The following is a 21,334-nucleotide window of genomic DNA, read 5'->3' as shown; positions in this document are numbered from 1 at the left end:
AGTTTCCTCAGCAGAAAAATGTAAACAATAGTAGTGCCCAGTATGTAGAGTTGTGAGGATGAAATCAGTTCAAGCACAACACATTCTTAAAGTGGTCCTGGCCTGTGGTACATGTTGGTGTCAGCTCCTTACTAACCCTGTCAAGTCTCTTACTCATTCTTCCAGACTCAACAGGTAGTAATTTGCTTTTGGTTCATTTATTACATTTCTCACATGGTATAGAAAGCACCCATTTACCAGCCTGCCTTCCTCTAGACTGAGCAGGAATCACACATTCTCATTATCTTTCCCAGCACCCAGTGTTGGCACACAGCAGGCACTCAGTAACTGTGGATTGAGTGCTTCAAGACATAACTAATTCTAACAAGGAGAATGTGTTACCTAAGGGCTACTGGTTATGAATGGCAACAGCAATGCAGTAAAGTGAAGCTCTAGGTAGAATTCTGCAAAGAAACACAATTCACCCTTTTGGTGTATAATCAAGTCCTGGGATTTTTTTTGTCTAAATTCATTTGCTTTAAAATCTTTCAAATAAGGTCACTTTGTTTACATATTTGCCCCTCTTAATGGTACAGAGAAGTAAACACAACAAAGCTAATTGAATCAATGTTACTTTTGCCCCAGGAGACCAAGATTCTGAAAATATTAATGAGCAATCTCCTATGGTTACGTTCAATTATCAATTGCACATATAATGCATAATTATTAAAGAATCATTAAAAAAATGCCCTTCCAAGTACAAACAAGAGCAAAGCATCAAGCAGAAGTTACAACTATATTGTTGAGGCCTGGCTCCCCCAAAATAACATTTCTCTTAAATATAGAAAGGATAACAAGATGACCACTGGACTAACCCTGGTCTCAAGTATGTGATTTTACCTCAGTTTCAAAAAACCTTTTGTGGAAAGTATTCTTCTCATGAAACATGCTATTAAAAAGAAAGCCCATGAGACACATTCACGAGTTCCTCTAAATCCCGAGGTGTTTACTGAGGAGACAGAGGAAGGAGAAGACAGACAGACACACATATGCACACACCTACTCATCCTGTATCAGACCAGTTAAGAAGCTCAGTAAAATTCAGTCTTTTTCCTAAGTGACTTTTGTTATTCCAATATGAAACATCCACAGATGTTTCTGTTGGATCACAGATGTCACTGTCAGGTCAGATTAATAAAAGCCATATTTCCAGTTAAGCATAAAGAAAAAGAGGTAGTAAAGGAATTCAAATATGCTAATGCTCTGTAACAGAAAAGAATAGGTGAATTTGCATTTGATGTTTCCTAGCCACATACACTTCTCATTTACTTAAAGGAATTTGGGAAGATGAGTCAAAGTACACATGGCTACTATTTAGAATGAAAAACACTAGGAACCTCCTGGAAAACAATTCTTGTCAGTGACAAAAAGCACACCTGAGTTGAATATTAAGTGAAATGAGTTACTCCAAAAGCCGAAAGAAGGATTGCTAAAAGGTTCAGCTAGTTTAGTTATACAAAAAATAAACTGGGGAGCAAATCCCCCAGGAATTTACTCACCACTATATCCTCAGGGAATGTGTCTCTGCTGAAGGAGCCATCATCAAACACAACCTCATAGAAGGTCTGCGATGTCACAGCGATCACTCTGCAGCTGTAATACCGGGTGTTCCGATGCTTCGTGATGACCGTCTGCCCCACAGAGATGCCCTTCTCGCCAGCCTTGGACTTCTGACAGAAGAGGTACACAAAGATGAGAGAAAAGAAACAGGAGAAAGGGAAAAGGTAGGAACAGAAAAGAAAAGATATTTATTTAGAAAAAAATAATTCACATGGTTATGATAAATATTTTTAATTTTTAAACTTTTTATTGGGGAATAATTTCAAACTTAAAGTTACAAGCACATGAGTAGTACAAAAACACCCATATACTCTTGACCATTTTACCCAGATTCACCTATTGTTACCAATTGATATTTTTAACATTTTACCATTTCTGTTTTTTGCATATTCTGACTCTATTTTATATATGTGTGTATTTACACACACAATGTTTACATATGTAATTCCTATGTTTAGAAAATACACAACTGACACACATATATATCTATACACACACATGCACACACACACACACACACACACACACACACACCATCACAGGCCTTTTACTCCTAAATATGTCAGTTGTGTATTTTTTAAGCATAGCGATTTGCCTTCACATAACCACAACAGAGTTAGTAACTTTAGTAAATGTAACATGGATGCAACTTATGTTCTAATTTTGTCAACTGAGCCAATAATGATCTTCAATCCCACCCCTACCCCTGCCCTGCCCCTGCTCTCCAGCACAGGGTCCTGGGGAGTCAGGTACTGCTGCTTCTCTTTAGCCTCTGTTAATCTGGAACATTTGACTGCTATGTTCTGCTACGTTAATCTGGAGCATTTCTGCCTCTGTTAATCTGGAACATTTTCACAGCCATTCTTGGTCTTTTATGATTGTGAGTGATACTTCTGAAGGACACAGTTCCCCTTCTCCCTTTTTTAATAGAGCATTTACCTGATGTTTCCTCATGATTGGATTCAAGTTATACATTCCTGGCCAGAACACCACACAGATAATGTTGTATTCTTCTCAAGATATCACATCTGGCAGAACATGATGCCTGTCTGCCTCTCAATGGTGATGTTAATTTTGATCCTAAACAAACTGTAGTCCAATTCCTCCATGTTACAATCACTATTTTTCCCTTGCAACTAATCAGCAATCTGTGGGAGAAACTTGAATGCCATACAAACATCCTGTTCCTGTACACATCCGCTCAGGTTTAGCACCACTGACGAGTTGTTCCTGATCCGATCTTTACTATGATGGTAGTGATATGCCGATTACCGCTGCTCTCACACTCCCTCCACACTTAATTGCTGGCACTTGGCACCTGTTAAGTAAGAGGCTCTCACTCTCCCCACATTCTGTTCGTGTGGCAGGGGAGGAGGGAAGGCAGAAGACTGCAGAAATGGCCAAGGGCATAGGTCAGGGGCTATGAGGGGAAGAAGGAAGGAGGGGAAGTTCCTTTGCCATCGTAAGGAGTCAGGACAATATCCTGTGGGCCTAAGGAAGCTACTGAGAGGTGGAATGAATAGAAGAGAAATGATCTAGGTGTGTATGGCTATAGGTGGAGAAGGTGAGTGGGGAGCTTATCACAATGGGCCAGGTGGAAGATAAGCGCCTGGAGTAAGGCACTGAGGACAAAGGTGCTCATGATTTGGATGAAGGGGTGACTCCCTCCCAACAAGTGTGTCCCTACAGCCTCCTACTTGTAGAGTGAGCTCTGCCATCTAGTTTCTCACATGCCTAACAAAATAAAAGAGTATTTTTCTCCTTGATACCATTCCGCAGTGGCTGTTGGGTTGGTTGGGGAAATTTTCTTTGCCTTTCGATGTAGTTAGGTAGACATGTAAACATCTTGACAAAGGACAACAGTAAGAAGGCTATAGTGATTTAAGTGCACTACGCTTGAAGCAGACATCATTAATAGCTAGGCCAAAGTATGTGACATACACCAAAATAATTACCTAGTTTCCTGTTTCATTCTCCACCCAACCCCTTTAAATATATCTAACTTCTCAAAGTAAGAAGAACGACTTAGATGTAGTTAGTAACGAACACGAGTGAAAGCAGTTTGCAGTTACATAACTCCAAAACTGGGCCCACAAATGCTCCTAAGGACTATATAGGCTTCAGCTAACTGTAGGGGGCGACATGACAGCCTGTGTGGCCATCCACAGTGGCCCTTAGTGACTTCATGCTGGCAACAATTTTTGTAGATGTTGTGATCTCTCTGTCAAACTGACTTAAAAACACTCATGGTCAGGATTGCAAGTACTATATTTTACTATGATATTAGTTCCTGTGTGCATATCTTATTAAAATTGGAATTAACCCTCTAAGGAAACAATGATTTGGATTTGAATTCTAAGCTCTGCTACTTACTAGCTGTGTGATCTTGGGATCTTGAACCTTTATCAGCCTCAGTTTGTTCATCTGTAGGAGGGATAATATTTACATTAAAGGTTTGCTACAAAAACAGGATAAAGTACATAAACTACCTAGATTCACAGGCAATTGGTTCTTAGCTACTGTTAACTGGTTTTATTTTTGTTAAGTGGAGAACATACATAAGACCCTAGCCCAGGTTAATCAGCCACTCTTCTCTGCTGTCCCTCAGTACTTGGCATGTATGACTGTGCAGCACCCTTATTTCACACGAGTGGCTGAATCCAGTCCCATCACTGTTCTGCTCTTTACCTCTTCCACTTCTGATTCTAACTCTTGTCAAACATGGGCACAAAGCTATGGTCCTTAGCAGGGAAGGCGTGTAAGGTGGCCTCCACCCCCCACTCCCAACTGTCTTCAAGTCCTGCCCAAATGATACCTTCTTGGACTGTTCCTCCTACAGCAGGGCAAAATCCATGCATCAGCGCCAGGCCTATATGTCTTTTGTTCCACAGCACCCACCACAGTATGTACAACACTGTTACTGCTGGATGAATGATGAATGAATGAACAAGTGAGTGAATGAGTTTTTAAAGATGAATGAACGAACTGTAAGGATGGTTACAGACACATTTTCATAATAGGAGTGGACTAATTCTAATCATTCATGGTCCAGAAAAGGGAAAAGAGAAACAATGGGGAGTTTCAGGAAGATGTTCCTCTTTCTTGGAGTGCATAGGCATGTATATGAGTAGGGGGAGGGAATAAAGAAAGTTTATGGTGAAATTCACAGGGTCTGGAAAGTGGAAGTGGCCAGTCATGGGAAAATAAAAGTGATACAGACTTGATAGAGAAAAGGTTGACTCTATACGCAACCACCTTCTTCCTACTTAGGACCTGAAATTTATGCAAACTGGCTGGTTGGAAAGATGGCTAGCACACAAATTAAATACATAGCCTTCACCCAAGTAAAAATTTCCATGAGCTTCAAGCATGACCATTTTGTAGGGAGTAGTAAGGAAAACAGATTTTTTCCATAATGCTATTGTGATAGGATTTCTGATTTATTTTTGTAGAGAAAATGTATTGACAAGAATTCCCCATAACTGATTATACATTCTCAAAAATATTTCCTGTCAGAAAAGCCTAAGGATCTATTGATGTTAACAGGGAGGCTCTATCAGATTATAGAAATGGCTATCGTATTTTGAAGATTAGTACACAGGCTAAGGCTGAGAAAGTTAAATTTCCTTCAAAATGCACTAAGCAGAAATGAACAAACAGTTGTTTAAGGAAAAAAAAGCATAATTTCTTTTAAAGAAAGCTAGAGCCAGTTTGAAATGCTGGGGATGTGAAAAAAATGTTAAGTAAGAAATGTTATAGACATTCCATGAAAGCATCAGAGAGTTCCTGGGACACAATTATATAGGTAGAGTTACCAATACATGTCCATATACCTTAGTTAATTAAATTCTCCCAACAACTCTGTGAGGTAGTTGTTATTTTCATTAAATAGATGAAGTAACTGAGGTACACAGTCAAGGGACTCTTCCAAGATCTCAGAGATGGTGAGAGGCTACAGTAGGGCTCAGAGGCAGGCGCTCTCCTATAGCGAGTGCCTTGGTATCATCAACCAGGAGAAGATACATAGACAGAAATCAGAGTATAAATAAAACCTACCATGGGTGGACCCAATGGAATTCAAACAGTTGCCTAAAGAAGTTACATTTTCTTTTGCTTTCTTTTCTGATTTATCGAGCACCTCCTCTATTCTACACACCCGTTGAGATACTTCTCAGCTAAGAAACCATTTAACCACCCCAGTATATTCAGTATACTCCCCAGTATACACAGAGTTGAATCTGTAACTTGATTTGAAGCCTATATGGAGATGAAAAATGTATAATGTATAATGACATGCTGTCCATTTTTCTCCACGTACACATGACACAGACACACTGTGGTAAGATGCAAAAATGTCCATACATCTTCATTCCTTCCTGTTTTTACATCCTTTGCAATGTGACCTTGCAGCTCTTCCTTTCAAGGACTGGACGTTATTTCCCCACCCTTCAAATCTGGGCTCACCTTGTAGCTTAGCCTGCCTCAGCCAAAAGAATACAGCTGAAGTAATGGAATGCCAATTTAAAGCCTTTGCTCAAAAAGCCTTGCACACTTCTGAGGTTTCTTTCTAGGGGCTCTAGACTGTCATGTGAACAAACTCAAGTTATCCTACTGGAAGATGAGAGATCGCATGGACCAGAGCTCAGGTGCTAGACATGAACCCAGCTAGGAAAAGGCAAGCTGTTCTGTAGCTGACCACAGATGAATGAGGCAATCAGCCTGGAACAGAAGAACCACCCCCCTGAGCTCAGCCAAAATTTGTGACCTACAGAATTTCCAGCTGAAGAACTATCATTGTTTTAAGTCACTACATTTTGTGATGGTTTGTCACACATACACAACTAAGAAAAAAGAACAGTAAGAAAAAATATACTAAACTGCTAGCAGATATAACTCTAGGTAGTGGGATTTTGTTTATTTGCCTCTTCCTGTACTTCCCTGTACTTTCCATTACATATTTCTTTAATTATTTAAAACACTAAATGTAATAAAATATAAGAGTTTTGTAAGTTTCTAAGTTCTTTAAATGACAGCCAATCCATAGTCAGGTCTACTTAACTGAGATGCTCAAAAAAAGCTGAAGCCAAATTATTTAGTAAGAAAAGACTACCCTCATCATTTATCTTTCAGTTAAATAAGATGAAAGAAGGGCCTCAGGAAATGATTTGTAAAGTAGAATGATACACAAATTTAGTTATAAAATTTCATCTGACTTTTTTATATCTCCCTATATTTATGCCAAATGTGATATAACAAAAAAGGCACCTTTATTTTGTTCTTATTAACCACTACTGAGTCCTAAGACATGCTTACATGCTTCAGTAAAATGAATAGATTTTGTTCTCAGGTTTGGGGTTCTATTTAAAAAACAACAACAATAACAACAACAACAACAACAACAACAAACAACATCAAAACAAAAACAAAACCCCTCAACAAATCTTTTTCTACTTATTGCTATACCTGTCCTCTCCATCATACTAAGCCACCTCTAAGGGGCAGCACAAATAATAGGCTGTTGAAGTGTTTTCTCCCCCTGATACTGTGTTGCCCTTAGGAGTGGGCTTAGAAAGGAAACAGGCCCTTATCACATAGCTCTCTAACTTTTCTGTGACTCTACTGATGTTTAAATAAATGGCCACACTTGAAAGAAAAGATGGCTAACTATCAATGACCACAACCCAAATAAGGAGAAAAAGATGTTTCTAATGCCTGGCCTCGTTCATCAAAGGCATTCCAACATCGAATAGGCTAACTCAAAAAATTTAACGCTAGTGTTGATAAAACAGGATGAAAGAAATCATCACTGCCTACCTGATGAGTACACTATAGTAGTAAATCCTGAGCCAAAGAGTCAAGAACCAGCTGGCAAGCAATGCAAAGAGGAAAAGCAATGCAAGGATGGACATGGAGTAGAAAAAAAAAAGAAAGTGGCATTTAAATAAGCAGTTATTGAGTGCTTGTTATAAGTAAGGCACCTTGCTAGGTGCTAAAGATTAAAATACAAGAAAGAGAGAGTCCCTTCTCTCAAATAGCTCACAGGCTAGTAGGGAAGACAGACATAGCTCACCAAAATGCAAAGTATTGAGAATGCCCAGATGAGGTCAGGAAGGGACCTTCACAGGTTTCACTACAGGGAACATCTGAACCAAGTCCGAAGGAGCCAGGAGGCACTCTTGCACACATGCCAGGAAGGCTATTTGAGAATGGAGTGTTTGGTGTCACAAACCTCTGGCCTTTACCACCTTGTCAGCCTGTGGGCACCTACTCAGAATAATGTTTTTAAATGTATAAAATAAAACAAGAAAAGATTACAAAAGAAACAAATTATACTGAAATAATATTTAGAAGTAAATTTGTGGTATAATATCTTTGCTTCTTTAATAATGTATTAAATACTATTATCTAGTGGCAGGCCTAATAACTTGATATTCTAATTTCAAAGTTGTGATGAACATAAGCAATATTTTAAATCTCTGTTACAATGGTAATATGGTTTCTATTGTGGACAGAGTCACAGAAACTGTTAATGCCACCGTGGCCTCAGAACTGACGGGAATTGTTAAATTCTCGCTAGAGTTAGTGGAAAACAGTGGTAAATCTTTCCTCATCCTTTAATAGACAAATTTTCCTTGATCCTAAAGTATAAAAGAGTTTATCACCTGGAATATTTAAAGGCACAGCAGCCAACCTTCTAACAGCCTTATAAAAAAATCACAACAATATTACTTACATAATATTGTGCTTGTATATAGTGAGATAAAAGAACACAATAGCGAAATGAAAATCAATGAAGGCATTTCTGTGAAGGGTAAAGTTATGGAGACTAAAACGGGTGTGACCTAAACTGACACAGGAATCTAACTTAAGTACTGAGGCTGGAATGTACACTGCATTCTCAAATATATTTCTCCCCATTGGGTTTTTGAGAGCAGAGAGCAGTTAGTTCACATAAGACCCCTAAAACAAGGACTCAGGGGGAAGGAGTCCTGTGTGGCAGAAGGAAGGAAGATTCCTATACTTTGGCAATATCTTCTCTGATCAGACCTGGCAAAGGCTTAGTTGTGTTTATGCCTTGAAGAAGGGTCACTCACCGTCTGACAAGGTGAGTCATGGGCAGAGATGTCATCTTGGGAAAATCCCTGACTGGGTTCTCCATCTATATAATGATGTTAATAAAGGGTGTAAATCCAAACACAATAGTGTATATAGAGCCAGCAACACTGGAGAGTTGAAGAAATGAAGTTACTTATCCAGCAAACCGGCCAAAAAGCACATTTCATTTATCTCCAGTAACCTTCTCAACTTTATTATTTCTCCCTAATTTCTATGATTTAATAACCCATGAGATATTATTATTGTATTTTTTCAAGGTACCATTTTATAAAAATTCCTAGAGGGATCTGAGTAAATTAATACCCACTATTCTTCTTTTACCAAATTTCTGTAGTAGAAGTCACTCACATAAATTTGCCTTGTAATAATGAAAGCTTTCTTTGTAAAATTACAAGAGCTAGGTAAAAATCTTCTATCCGGAAAAACCCAAATCCCTGGGGCTTCATGAAGAAATAATTGCTCCAACAGGAGAAATGCACATGCGGACCCATAAAAATGTCACAAGTATTTAATTTTCTACACGTCTGTTTGTTCACGTGTACTTTCACTTCTTGTGCATTTTTAAGTACAAACTTAATACAGTGAGAAATGGTGGTAAGCAGTTTCCCAGCAGATTTAAGGTCTTATTCATTTAAAATGCCTGTAGAAGTATAACTAACAGGCTGCAGAAGATACTGAGGAAAAACTAATTCTTTTCCATCTGAGTCATTAGCTCACCTCAGAGATCTTGTTTGGTAGGGAAGTGAAGAGGACTGAGACAGGAGAACCATCTTTAGATGCTCACTCTGTCCATGTAGGGAACTCTCAACAGGTAGGCACCACCTGCTTTCTATTCTGAATAATAAACAACTTACTTCAAAAACAGCAGAGAGCAAAGTTCACATCCATTAGACTGGTGGAGCTGGAGGGGTGTGGAAGCCTCCCACTGCTAAGATGGAACTTGACATGCACTCCTCCTAAGTCACATCCAAACTCATTAGTTGCTAGTGAACATGCAAGTCCCTGGATGCCTGCCCCCAGAAGCTCTGCCTTGGGCTTTTACATTTCAGGAGCTCTTCAGGCTTCAGGGTAGCAACAGTAAAATCTGGAGAGAACTACAGGTTCAACAAAATCTCAATCATTCACAGCAGGCTGTGTGTGTGTGTGTGTGTGTGTGCGTGTGTGTGGTAGAAATTAACAAGTTGATTCTAAAACTTATATGAAAATGCAAAGAAACTAAAATACTCAAAGTAATCTTGAAAGAAAAAACAATTTAAGAGGAACTATAACAGGGGAAAGGAGCAGGAAAATCACTGGCTCAATTATAAGGTAATAACAACTTTAAAAAATTACCTCAGATGGGACATTTTCAACAGAGAGAAGCAAGTATCACTATATGGCATTCTTGCCAATAAGGATTTTTGAATCTCAATTACAGCTGGTGTATGGGTTCAAAACAGCTAAAATAGATGCAAAAAAAAATGTTACCAGAAAATTCAAAGTAATAAATTAGACTAATTAAGTGGTTATACAGTTTTTCCATGCCACTAAGAAGGAAATCCAGGTAAATAATGACACTATGTAAGCTAACCTAAGCTATAGTCTCAAGTTGGAAAAGTGACTACCAAAACTGCACAGTCTAAATAAAATGTCACACATGCTGTGACTCTGATGACTTGAAAGCTCTATATCTTTTAATGATTTGTGAACTTCTCTGAAGTGCCACTTCATCATCTGTAAAATGTATACAATCATAATACCAGGGAGGTGGTGACTATAAGGACCAAATGAGATAAATAGTTATATATAAAAGTACACGGTAAACTATAAAAGTCACTATACAAATATTAGCTATTATTATACTACTTTTATTCACCTTAGTCTGCATTGACACACTGCTCCCAACAAAGGAAGGTAGTCCCCTTGAACAGAAGATAAAATTAGGGTGGCATAAGCAATTGTGGTTCTATAAAAACACAGTAGTTATATGAGAATGAGTGAGAGACGGGGAGAGAAAGGAGGAGAGAGAAGAGAGAGAAGGAAGAGAGAGGGAGGGGAAGGAGGGAAGGGAAGAGAGAGACACACAGTGAGAGGATGCACTAGATCTCAAAAATGCAAGCTTCTTAGGTTTCCTTTGAAATTTCAGGAGAAATAGCCATAGGAACAATGGAAGAAGAACCAGCCAACAGCTTTCTACCACCCCTCATGACAGCAGAAGCACAGAATTTGCCTGGCCATCGCACCAGTGTTAAAATCTTCCCATTGTTAATCAAGAAAATGAACATCCATCTATCAACCTATCTAGTTTTACTTAAGTGCATCTCTGTGCCAAGCACTGTGCTTGAAAAAGATATGTGGGGTTCCTGTGGAGGCGGAAGGGATGGGAAAAAACTGAGAGGTTCTGTAGCAGGAACCCTTTCATTTCCCCCCATGTTCTCTCAAATATCACCTGAAGGTAATCTCTGTGGTCCCTATAGCCTTGGCAAAAATTACTTCTCATTATCTAGTAAGGACACCAGTCTTTACTCCAAACACATGATAAAGATATATAATAACAGATTTGAAGGTACAATTAAAAGGTGTTGAATATAAGGGTTGGAAATTTTGTATTTTCTTCTTATTCCTGAAAAAATATATGAGGAAACTTAACCAAAAGGCTTAACTAGTACTCCAGGGGGGTCAAACAAAACCAAAAGTAAATGATTAAGGTATCTGATGCCCACAGAAAAGAGCATTTCAATTCCAATTGCTTCCTGCCACAAGCAAAAGCTTCTGAGTGCCAAGTTATCTCAGTAATGGCTCAAAGAAAAATTAAAAGAATGCTTTATTTAAAAATGTAGAAACAGTAACTTCTTAAGTTTCTTCAGATACTACACTCTGTAATTTCACTGACCCACTACACACAGTGTGGGATAAACAGAATGCATGGTATCTCACACACACACACACACACAAAAAGCCAATTTCAGATAAAGAATGGAAAAAAAAAGAAGAACTGATTTGTAGGTGTGAGACTGTCAGACCCCAAGATGGCTACCAACAATTTATGGAAAGGAAGGGCACAGAAGTTGGGGTGTCCCCAGGCTGACTGGCTTCCTGCAAAGAGACCTCATAAGGGCTTTTTAGTTAATCCAGGGTTTTATACATCATGTTTGTTAAAAGTGGACAGATTATGTTGACCTAGAAAGTACCTTCTTAGATACAAACGTTGGAACTTATTTACTTGCCATTTCTATTGTTTGCAGCTAATAGTCTTAAAAAGCTACACTTTCATTGCATTTTGTTGGTATCTATGGATTGCATTATGACTATGGCATCTAATTACGGTACTCTACATGAAAGAATTGAGAAACCCTATCTCTTGTGCTTTACAAGATGTTGGAATGTCAAATACCCTTTCCTGTTGTCTGTCTGTTGACACATTCCATTTGTATTTCTCTACTGTATCCATAGTTCTTCATTCTAATACCAATGTTAAAATATGGGATTAGTGTCACTACCTAATTTTCTTCACAAGCTATCAGACAATAAAGCGTGCCTCAATTATTTTCTTTTTTAAAAAAGACTATAAATTGCTAAAGAGCTTAAAACTTTCTGGGTACTGAGATACATTAATTCTATGGAAAAAGTGTGCAAGCATTTTACATGGAAACATACCTTACCTATGCTAAAAAGTGAAACCAGGTAAGTGGTCCTTGGAAAGGAAGACTTGATTTCCTCAGTATGTGTGGTCCTTGAAGTTGCCAAATTTCAACTGTGTCATGTAAATACTCCTTCCTGCAGTGCAAGCCTAGGTCTTGCTGACTGGCTCCCTGGTTCCATGCATGCTGTGTGATGGGGAAAACAGAGCCAAGGAGGAAACACGACACGGACAAGTTTCTCCTGGGGATTCTGATGAGTCTGCTTTTGTGGTAAAAACCAAACACCTGCACCAAGATGCAGATCTTTCTTAATTTTTTTTTAAATCAGGATTAATTTGTAGTTTTACAAGGCCAGAATAAAAAGTTCAGCAATATATTCTTTTCTGTGAAGCCACATATTACACATTTTGAGAGAGATAAAGATAACCGAGGCCTTCAGATAAGAGATCCAATAATCAAAGGTCTATAGAGGGTAACTATGAACACTCATGTTAAAAACACATGAGGCCTCAGTCCCACAGATGGCTTCAAAGTGATTTCAGGGGCTCTTTAGGCCCTCAGGAGTAAGTATTGCCTATTTGCAAAATAAATAAGGTGTCCCACACAATGTATGTCCTAACATTTTTCCAGTGCATTTGGTTGTTTCCAGGAAATATATCTGAGATAATGTTCTTTTACCCAACCAGATTAAAGGATCAGAAATAAAAGTCTGGAAGGGCACCTGGGTGGCTCAGTCAGTTAAGCACCCGACTTCGGCTCAGGTCATGATCTCACAGTTCGTGGGTTCGAGCCCCGCGTTGGGCTCTGTGAAGACAGCTCAGAGACTGGATCCTGCTTCAGCTTCTGTGTCTCCCTCTCTCTGTCCCTCCCACATTCGCATTCTGTCTCTCTCTCTCTCTCAAAAAATAAACATTAAAAAAAAATTAAAAGAAATAAAAGTCTGGGGAAAGGCTATTCTAAGAGAAGAGGTATTTTTCTGAACCACCTGGGACCTGACTCTGCTTTCTGCCCCCAGATGAGGATGTGGCCTTGCTGACCCTGCATCTGATTCAAGAGCCAACTCCTTGCAAGAATTTCCTTAAATGGAAAGGCCTAGCCTCTCAAAAGTAAATTCTTCCACAATGGAAATGTAAGCCCTTAATATAGAGCAACTGTATGGTCACAAAATATGACTTTTATTCAGTTCCAGCAGCAGCCAGCCCCATGCAGACACTGCCATAACTGGGGAGAGCCCCAACAGGGAGCAATGTGTAGGAAAGTGCCACCCCCAGGCATTCAACCTCTGCTCTGCCTGCATGGCCTCCACATTCTGATCACTTTCCATATCCTTGGCTGATTAAAACCAGAATCTGCAATGGAGGCATCTGTTCTCTGTTCCCACAAATCCAAAACCCCTTTAAACACTTCAATTAGCATCAGAAGTGGGTTGAAGATTCCTGCAGCTGGTGCCTGAATCAGAACTGGTACAAAGACCCTTACCAAGTAGCCAGGCTTTGAGAAAGATCTGGAAAAGGGGGAAGGAAAAACAAATAAGCTAGAGATGGCTCAATTCAAGGCAAAAGAGCCTCAGGTCTGGGGTCTATAAGGTCACTGTAGGTTGCTTTCTAGGGAGCATGTCAGTGGAAACCTCTCCCCACAGCCAGGTCCAGTGACTAAACAGCAGGCCCAGTAGAAGGCAGGATGGCCCACAGTGAGACTACCTGGCTCTTGCTGCCTTCACTAACTAAGAAGCCAAGAACAGTGAGATCCCCAAAGGGAATTAAGCCCAGGGCTCGGGGATGTGCTGCTCAAGCCCTTTTTATCCTGACCAAAAGCATGGGGGAGAGAAGCTCTGTGCTCGCTGATCCCACCCTTCCTATGGAAATGGCTATGGAAGTAGGAGGAGGAAGTTAAATGTGGGGTATTAAATAGAGAATAGAAAAATTTGAGGTAGGATACACTTCATTTTGTTTACAAAATTAAGAAAAAATGATGTCTTTACTGGTTTTACCTGATAAAGTGAGCAAGGGAATGATTCATGCCAAATGTAACTATTCTAAAATGTCTGTGCTAAAGACCTCTCCTCAGAGGCTAATCTGATGTTAACTTTCTATCACCTGGGATATGTGGATTGAGATCTCAACAAAATACTTCTATTGATGAAAGGGTAAGGGATTCATTTTATTTACTGTATGTTTGATTGAGGAAGATTGATCAGATTCAGGCCTGAATCACTGTAGTATTTTTTTTTAATCCTTATTGAGAATTTTTTTTATTCCAGACCTTTTCTTTGATTAGAATTCTGTTTTTCATTATCAGTGCAAAGTCAGCAGGGCATTTGGAAAATAACTTATGTAGAATGTAAAATAAAAAAACATATATAAACCCAAGATGATTGTGAGCAAGTCTGAGAAGAATAATGTTGGCCATAGCAAACATAACTGAACAGAATGGGAGCTGGCAATATGCAAAATGTTATGAAAAAAACAACATCCACCAAAACAATTCTACTACCTACAAAACACAAAGACACCCACCCAGGTCTGGGAAACAGGAAGAGGCCATTCAGATCATTGTTAGATGAGTTTTGGCTAAATTCTGATTCCCTTTCTTTTCTTTTCTCTTCCTTTTCTTTTTTTAATGTTTATTTTATTTTTGAGACAGAGAGAGGCAGAGCATGAGTGGGGGAGGGGCAGAGAAAGAGAGACACACACAGAATCCAAAGCAGGCTCCAGGCTCTGAGCTGTCAGCATACAGCCGGACGTGGAGCTTGAACTCGTCAACTGCGAGATCATGACCTGAGCCAAAATCGGATGCTCGACCGAGTGAGCCACCCAGGCGTCCCTGGTTCCCTTTCTTAAAAGAATGGAAGAGAAACTAAAAATGGACGAGCTGAGCCATAGAACTGAGCTCCAGACTAAAGGAGGGAAAACGGAAAGGAAAAAGAAAAGGTGGATTAATTCCAACGCTGCATTTGATTGCCCAACCCTGTTGGTGCTGAGGCAAGTTCACTGGTATTAGAAGGCCACATTTAGAGCAGACAAAACTCTTAGTCATAACCTCCTCTGTGAATTCTACCTGACTGTCTTTGTAGAGTTACTGGCTTCCTTCTTTGGGCTCCCAGATAAACATTTTATCTTTACTTTTATTTAGCCTATCTTGTTACAGTAATAGAATATAGTAGTTAAGAGCCTGGGCACTGAGTCAGGTTGCCTGGTTTTGACTGTTCTTCCCCTTACTACCTATGTAAAAAATAGCAAATTACAGAAACCTAAGCATCTTTTGCGTCAGTTTCCTCATCTGTAAAAAGGGATTGAAGATTAATGAGATAATACTTGTAAAGCCTTTAGAACACAACTGATGTTATGTATTAAATAAATTTTGTCATCATTTTTTCATCTGCTTAAAACAGGTATGTGAATGGAGGCATGTCAGAAGGAATGTTTACTGTTGGGCTGAGAAGTTAAAAAAATATATATGTTTTTATTCCCAGGACACTCCATGGCCCCTAGTATATTGAACTGAACAGTTTGAGCAGTCTAACTGAAGTTCTCTATAACTAACCTTTGTGCTGGATATATTTCTTAATGACCTGGTGCTGAGGACATAAGTGGTGAGATAAAAAAGAGGAGGCAGACATTATGGCTGGCTAATTTGTTATCAAAGTTTCCCTCCAATACCGACAATCTTTAAAAAGTGGCTTTATTTTCCTTGGTTTCAGTTCATTTAAAAATCTTGGAATGGGATCACAATTTATGAGGTTTCTACCTCATTCCCATCCTTTCTTCAAAAAGTTTAACATGTTTGCAAGTTTGGGGAACCATCCTGAAAGGATAATGAAAGGGAGTTGAAAACCAGAAGGCTGCCTTCTAGAGAGTAACCTAGGTTGCAGTCTGGAGCTCTGGTGCTGGGTACGTGAGTGGTGACGAGATGGTGGGCCTACCCCCAAAACCATTCACAGCCCATGAGAAATTAAAAGAATTTTAGACAAAACATCAAAATCTTATATTTTTCTGAAAATCCTAAAAATGACAGTATTGATGGTGTTAGTATTTTCATTGCTTTAGTGTTTCTTAAAAGAAGATAAGGATTTTTTGTTTGTTTCTTTTTAGATAAGTGGTGCTTAGGTGATGCTTGAAGTTGGGATTTTCTACACCTAAAAAACACTGAGGCCAATTCCATGACACTTGATCCAATGGTTCAAAGAAGAGAAAACCAAGACCCCTAAAATTTTTATCAGCAACATAATACAAACACATGTAGTGTGACAACGTATGCTGTGACATATCAAAAGACCAGTTAATGGTAATAAGAAAAAATGTGTTAATAAAGCCTTAAAATTAGAATATAAAAATAAATTTATTAAAGATAGGAAAATTGGACACATAAACATAAACATTTTTGATCATTTGAAAAATTTTTATTTTTCTGCTCTGTCACTAATGTGGCTCCGTTGCCCAAGTAGCCAGTGCTCACATGAAACAAAAAACAAAAAGCACCCTTCATTCCAAATGTGGTTGCTAATAGAGCACCTATAAAAAAGAAGCTGAGCCTGGGTGGCTCAGTTGGTTAAGCGTCTGACTTCAGCTCAGGACATGATCTCATGGTTCTTGAATTTGAGGCTTGTGTTGGTCTCTGTGCTGACAGCTCAGAGCCTGGAGCTTGCTTCAGATTCTATGTCTCCCTCTTTCTCTGCCCCTCCTCCCCCCCCTCAGAAATAAACATTAAAAAAAAAAACAGAATCTGGGCTCCTTGATGAGTTGCTGATTTCAAGTTTAGAACAATGAAAATCAAGATGATTTTGCCATTGCTTATTGAAATAAAGCAATGACAGTTTCAAACATACCTGGAAGTGGTTTTAAATAAGGAAAATAAAATCACCTTGAAGAGGTCCCAAATAGTCAAAGTGTGACAGAAGCATCAAGAAGAAAATTACAAGTCAATTGGTACTCATTGAGTCTATAAAAGGCTATGAACCAAAATGATGTTCAAAGGGTCAAATAATATAAAGCACAGCCAAGCAAAGTACTTACTGATGTGAATTAAATAAATGCTGCCTGATTACAAAAACATAAGCCTATGACCACCCATCATGGGCCCAAGGGGCACCATATGTTAAAATGCAACATATGGTGAAATATAATTCTGGTCTTCATGTATATCGCATGTATATCAGAACTAACTGGACTAACAGTCATAAGTCAGAGTCAGGAGTAGACTCAGGGAAAATAGGTTTCTAGAACAGTAGAACACTGTGGGGAGATATTGCTTAGGTACCAATCTGGGAACTGAGGCTACCTTCTTCCTCTGGTAGAGTGTGTGGTCTTGTTGACCTTGATTCTGTGTAAGAACTAGGGTGTTTTCATGTTTATAAGCATTTTATTAAATGAAAGGCATGGATAATTAGTTTTCTTGAATGAGTCCCAAATATAAACACCTGTGGTACAGCAATATATTGTTTGCTTCAGATCTGGCAGCACCTAACACACAGGCAACTGCATATGCTCATTAGGGAAATATGGCCAAGGGAAGTTTTGTTATGATAGGTTGCATTCACTTCCACCCTCTCTGGTCAAACCATTTCTGCTACATTTCTATATCCCTGGCTAATTAAGTGGAAATTTACAGTGGGAGTGTGGTTTGGGTCTTTATCAATCCATAATTAACATGAAACACTGAAGACTCATTGTAATTAATGAATTCATATAAAAGTGTGAACTGATTTCCCAAAGGTGTTTTTTTTTTTTTTTTTTTTTTTTTTTGCCATTATGTGTTTTCTCAATAACTGATACTGGAAGTAAAATATGCTATACAATATTCTCCTGTGATAAGAACTATTCTAGGGTGTAGAATTTAGGAGCTTTGATCATCTATTGTTCCACAAGTTGGTGAGGTAAGAGCTATTTTTGCATACCAAGAGAAGACTTTATTAAGTTAGTTTTGACAGGTATCTTTACCCGACACCACCCAAAGGTTAGTTACATAAGCAGAGATTAACCAGAAGAGCCATCTTGCCCTGAGCCCATCACCAGATCCCGTGCAATGTGGGTCCTGTCCTGAGCCAAGCATAGTGATGGCAGGGAAGAGTTGTCCTGAAGGCTGCCTGAGGAGCTCGCCTGAAGACATGAAGCCTGGGAAAAATAAGTCAGTAAGTGCTGAGCAAGGTCTCAAGTTCTATTACAAAGATGAATGCCAGAATAGGACACGAAGGATGGCTAGAAGGGCAGAATAACAAAAGACAAGACAACTTTCCAGAGCGGGAAGTACCAATACAGAAGCCAACATAACCACTACTTTCCATTATCCACACCAATAACACAACCTGGAAATAAGATGCACATGCAAAATATCTAACACACCCTTGACATAAAGTTGCTCAATAAATACTAGTTCTCTTTTTTTCCTCTAATCCCAGTCGTTAGCATTAGAGAATTATTTCAACAAATTTATATCAAGCAGCTTCCATGGATGGCCAAATGCTAGTTAAAGAGACAAAATATTAATTAAACCTAGTTAAATAATCTAGTTAAAAATAATTTAGTTAAAATAATATTGAATAAAATAATACACAAAATACTAGGGAAAAATTGACCACTAAGATGTTTTCTCTATAAAAGTTCCTCTTCTTTGGATAGGTATCTGTCTCCATGTTAATAGTTACAACTTAGAAAACTATGAAAGAAACAAATTTCTCAAATGTCATGTTTTCCAAGAGGAGGAGAGGATATTGAGATAAGAATGGTGTACCTCATATAAGATACCTAAGGTACCTGGGTGGCTCAGTCGGTTAAATGTCCGACTCTTGATTTTGACTCAGGTAATGATCTCATGGTTCCTGAGTTTGAGCCCCACACTGGGCTCTGCACTGACAGTGCTGAGCCTAGTTGGGATTTTCTCTCTCCCTGTCTCTCTGCCCCATTCATGCACTCTATCTCTCTCTCTCTCTCAAAATAAATAAACTTGAAGAAAAATACCTTGTTTGACCCCTAACTATATGGTCAACTAATCTTTGACAAGCAGGAAATAGCCAATGGAAAAAAGACAATGTTGGGAAACACTGGATGGCAAAAAATGGTGCTGGGAAAACTGGACGGCAACATGCAAAAGAATGAAACTGGACCGCTTTCTTACACCAAACACAAAAATAAATTCAAAATGGATGTAACACCCAAATTTGAGACAGGAAAAGATCAAAATCCTATGGTAGAACACAGGCAGCAACCTCTTTGCCCTTGCCCACAGGAACTTCTTACTAGAAACGTTGCCAGAGGCAAGAGAAACAAAAGCAAAAATGAACTATTGGGACTTCATCAAAATAAAAAGCTTCTGCACAGTGAAGGAAACAATCAACAAAACTAAAAGGCAGCCTATAGAATAAGAGAAGATATTTGCAAATGATATATCTGATAAAAGGTTAGTATCCAAAATCTATAAAGAACATAGCAAACTCAACACCCAAAAAACAAATAATCTAGTTAAGAAATGGGCAGCAGAATGAACAGACTTCTCCAAAGAAGACATACAGATGGCTAACAGACACAGGAAAGATGCTCAACATCAGTCATCATCAGGAAAATACAAATCAAAACCATGATGAGATACCACTTCACTCCTGCCAGAATAGCTAAAATTACCAATACAAGAAACAACAGGTGTTGGCAAGGGCGTAGAGAAAGGGAAACCCTCTTGTATTGATGGTGGGAATACAAACTGGTGCAGCCACTCTTGAGAACAGTATGGAGATTCCTTAAAAAGTTAAAAATAAACTACCCTATGATCCAGCAATTGTACTACTAGGTATTTACCCAAAGGATATAAAAATACAGGTTTGAAGGAGTACATGCACCTGATGTTTATAGCATCTTTATCAACAATAGCAAAGCTATGGAGAGAGCCCAAATATTATCCATCAATTGATGAATGGATAAAGAAGATGTGTACACACACACACACACACACACACACACACACACACACACACCACTGAATATTACTCAGACATCAAAAAGAATGAAATCTTGTCATTTGCAAGGATGTTGATGGAGCTAGAGTGTATTATGCTAAGCAAAAGATGTCAGAGAAAGACAAATACCATATGATTTCACTCATATGTTGAATTTAAGAAACAAATGGATGAATATATGGGAGGGATAAAAGAGAGAGGTAAACAAACCATGGAGGGAGGTGGGTGGGGGTTGGGTTAGATGAGTGATGGGTATTAAGGAGGGCACTTGTTACAAGAAACACTGGGTGTTGTATATAAGTGATGAATTATTGAATTATACTCCTAAGTCCAATATTGCACTGTATGTTAATTAACTAGAATTTAAATACAAAATTGAAAAAATAACAACAAAAAAAAGGCCTTATTCACTGCAATGAACTAATATATAAAGTGCCAGTGATTTTAGTGTTTCTACACTGCATGTATGGAATATTCTAATCCAACATGAAGGTTTATTGAAGTAAGTTGCCTCAAAAAAAAAAAGATCTGTGCATGCCATCTTTCTCACATCCATTACTCTCCATTACTCAGGTGTCTCTTCCATTGGACACCTGTCTAGTTTACTCAGGTGTAAGGAGACAGACCCTATGGTAGTTGTACTTTGCAGGAAGTATATAATTTATGAGTAGTTCATTGTTTGCTTTGGAGAAGGAATATGTTCAAGGATGCCAGTTTCAAAACCAGTTTACTATTTATTGTGTTCTTTGGTTTTTCCTTTTCCTTATCAAACATTTATGCAAGATCTACATAAGTAGGTTAGGAATACATCCAATGGAACCTTCTGAAATATAGCCAGAAAATAGGTCACACTAAATCATAGCAAAGGTGGGTGGTCAAGTACCACAACACTACAACAGAAACACATGTGCAGACACAGAAACACACACACACACACACACACACACACACACACACACACACACAAATGAAATCTTACATTTGAAAGACAGCAGGTGCCAGTCAAAAAGTATGCTCGACAAAAACACTGAAAAATATATATTAAACTTTAGATTAA

General features: G+C 38.6%; 1 protein-coding gene and 1 long non-coding RNA gene across 17 annotated transcripts in view; one reads left to right on the top strand and one right to left on the bottom strand.

Annotated features, from left to right (window-relative positions):
• The window catches only part of KDM4C (lysine demethylase 4C), a 428,186-nt gene that overhangs the window by 40,319 nt on the left and 366,533 nt on the right, over nucleotides 1-21,334 (bottom strand). For 13 of the 16 annotated variants that reach the window (XM_045468819.1, XM_045468822.1, XM_045468815.1 and 10 more), the window contains 2 exons: nucleotides 3,973-4,023; nucleotides 1,539-1,709 (listed from right to left, as the gene is read on the bottom strand). In XM_045468819.1, coding sequence (XP_045324775.1) covers nucleotides 1,539-1,709; nucleotides 3,973-4,023 — 222 coding nt within the window. The remainder of the gene's footprint in view (nucleotides 1-1,538; nucleotides 1,710-3,972; nucleotides 4,024-21,334) is intronic. The other 3 variants (XM_045468829.1, XM_045468824.1, XM_045468828.1) reach the window with 1 other exon arrangement.
• Nucleotides 1,653-10,994, top strand: LOC123593225. Its single transcript, XR_006710198.1, has 2 exons — nucleotides 1,653-1,763; nucleotides 10,841-10,994. It is a non-coding gene; the product is annotated as an uncharacterized LOC123593225 (long non-coding RNA).

Source organism: Leopardus geoffroyi, chromosome D4, assembly GCF_018350155.1.
Source record: "Leopardus geoffroyi isolate Oge1 chromosome D4, O.geoffroyi_Oge1_pat1.0, whole genome shotgun sequence".
Taxonomy (NCBI): Eukaryota; Metazoa; Chordata; class Mammalia; order Carnivora; family Felidae; genus Leopardus; species Leopardus geoffroyi.
Note: the sequence above shows the minus strand (reverse complement) of the source record. Positions and strands in the feature narration are given on the sequence as shown.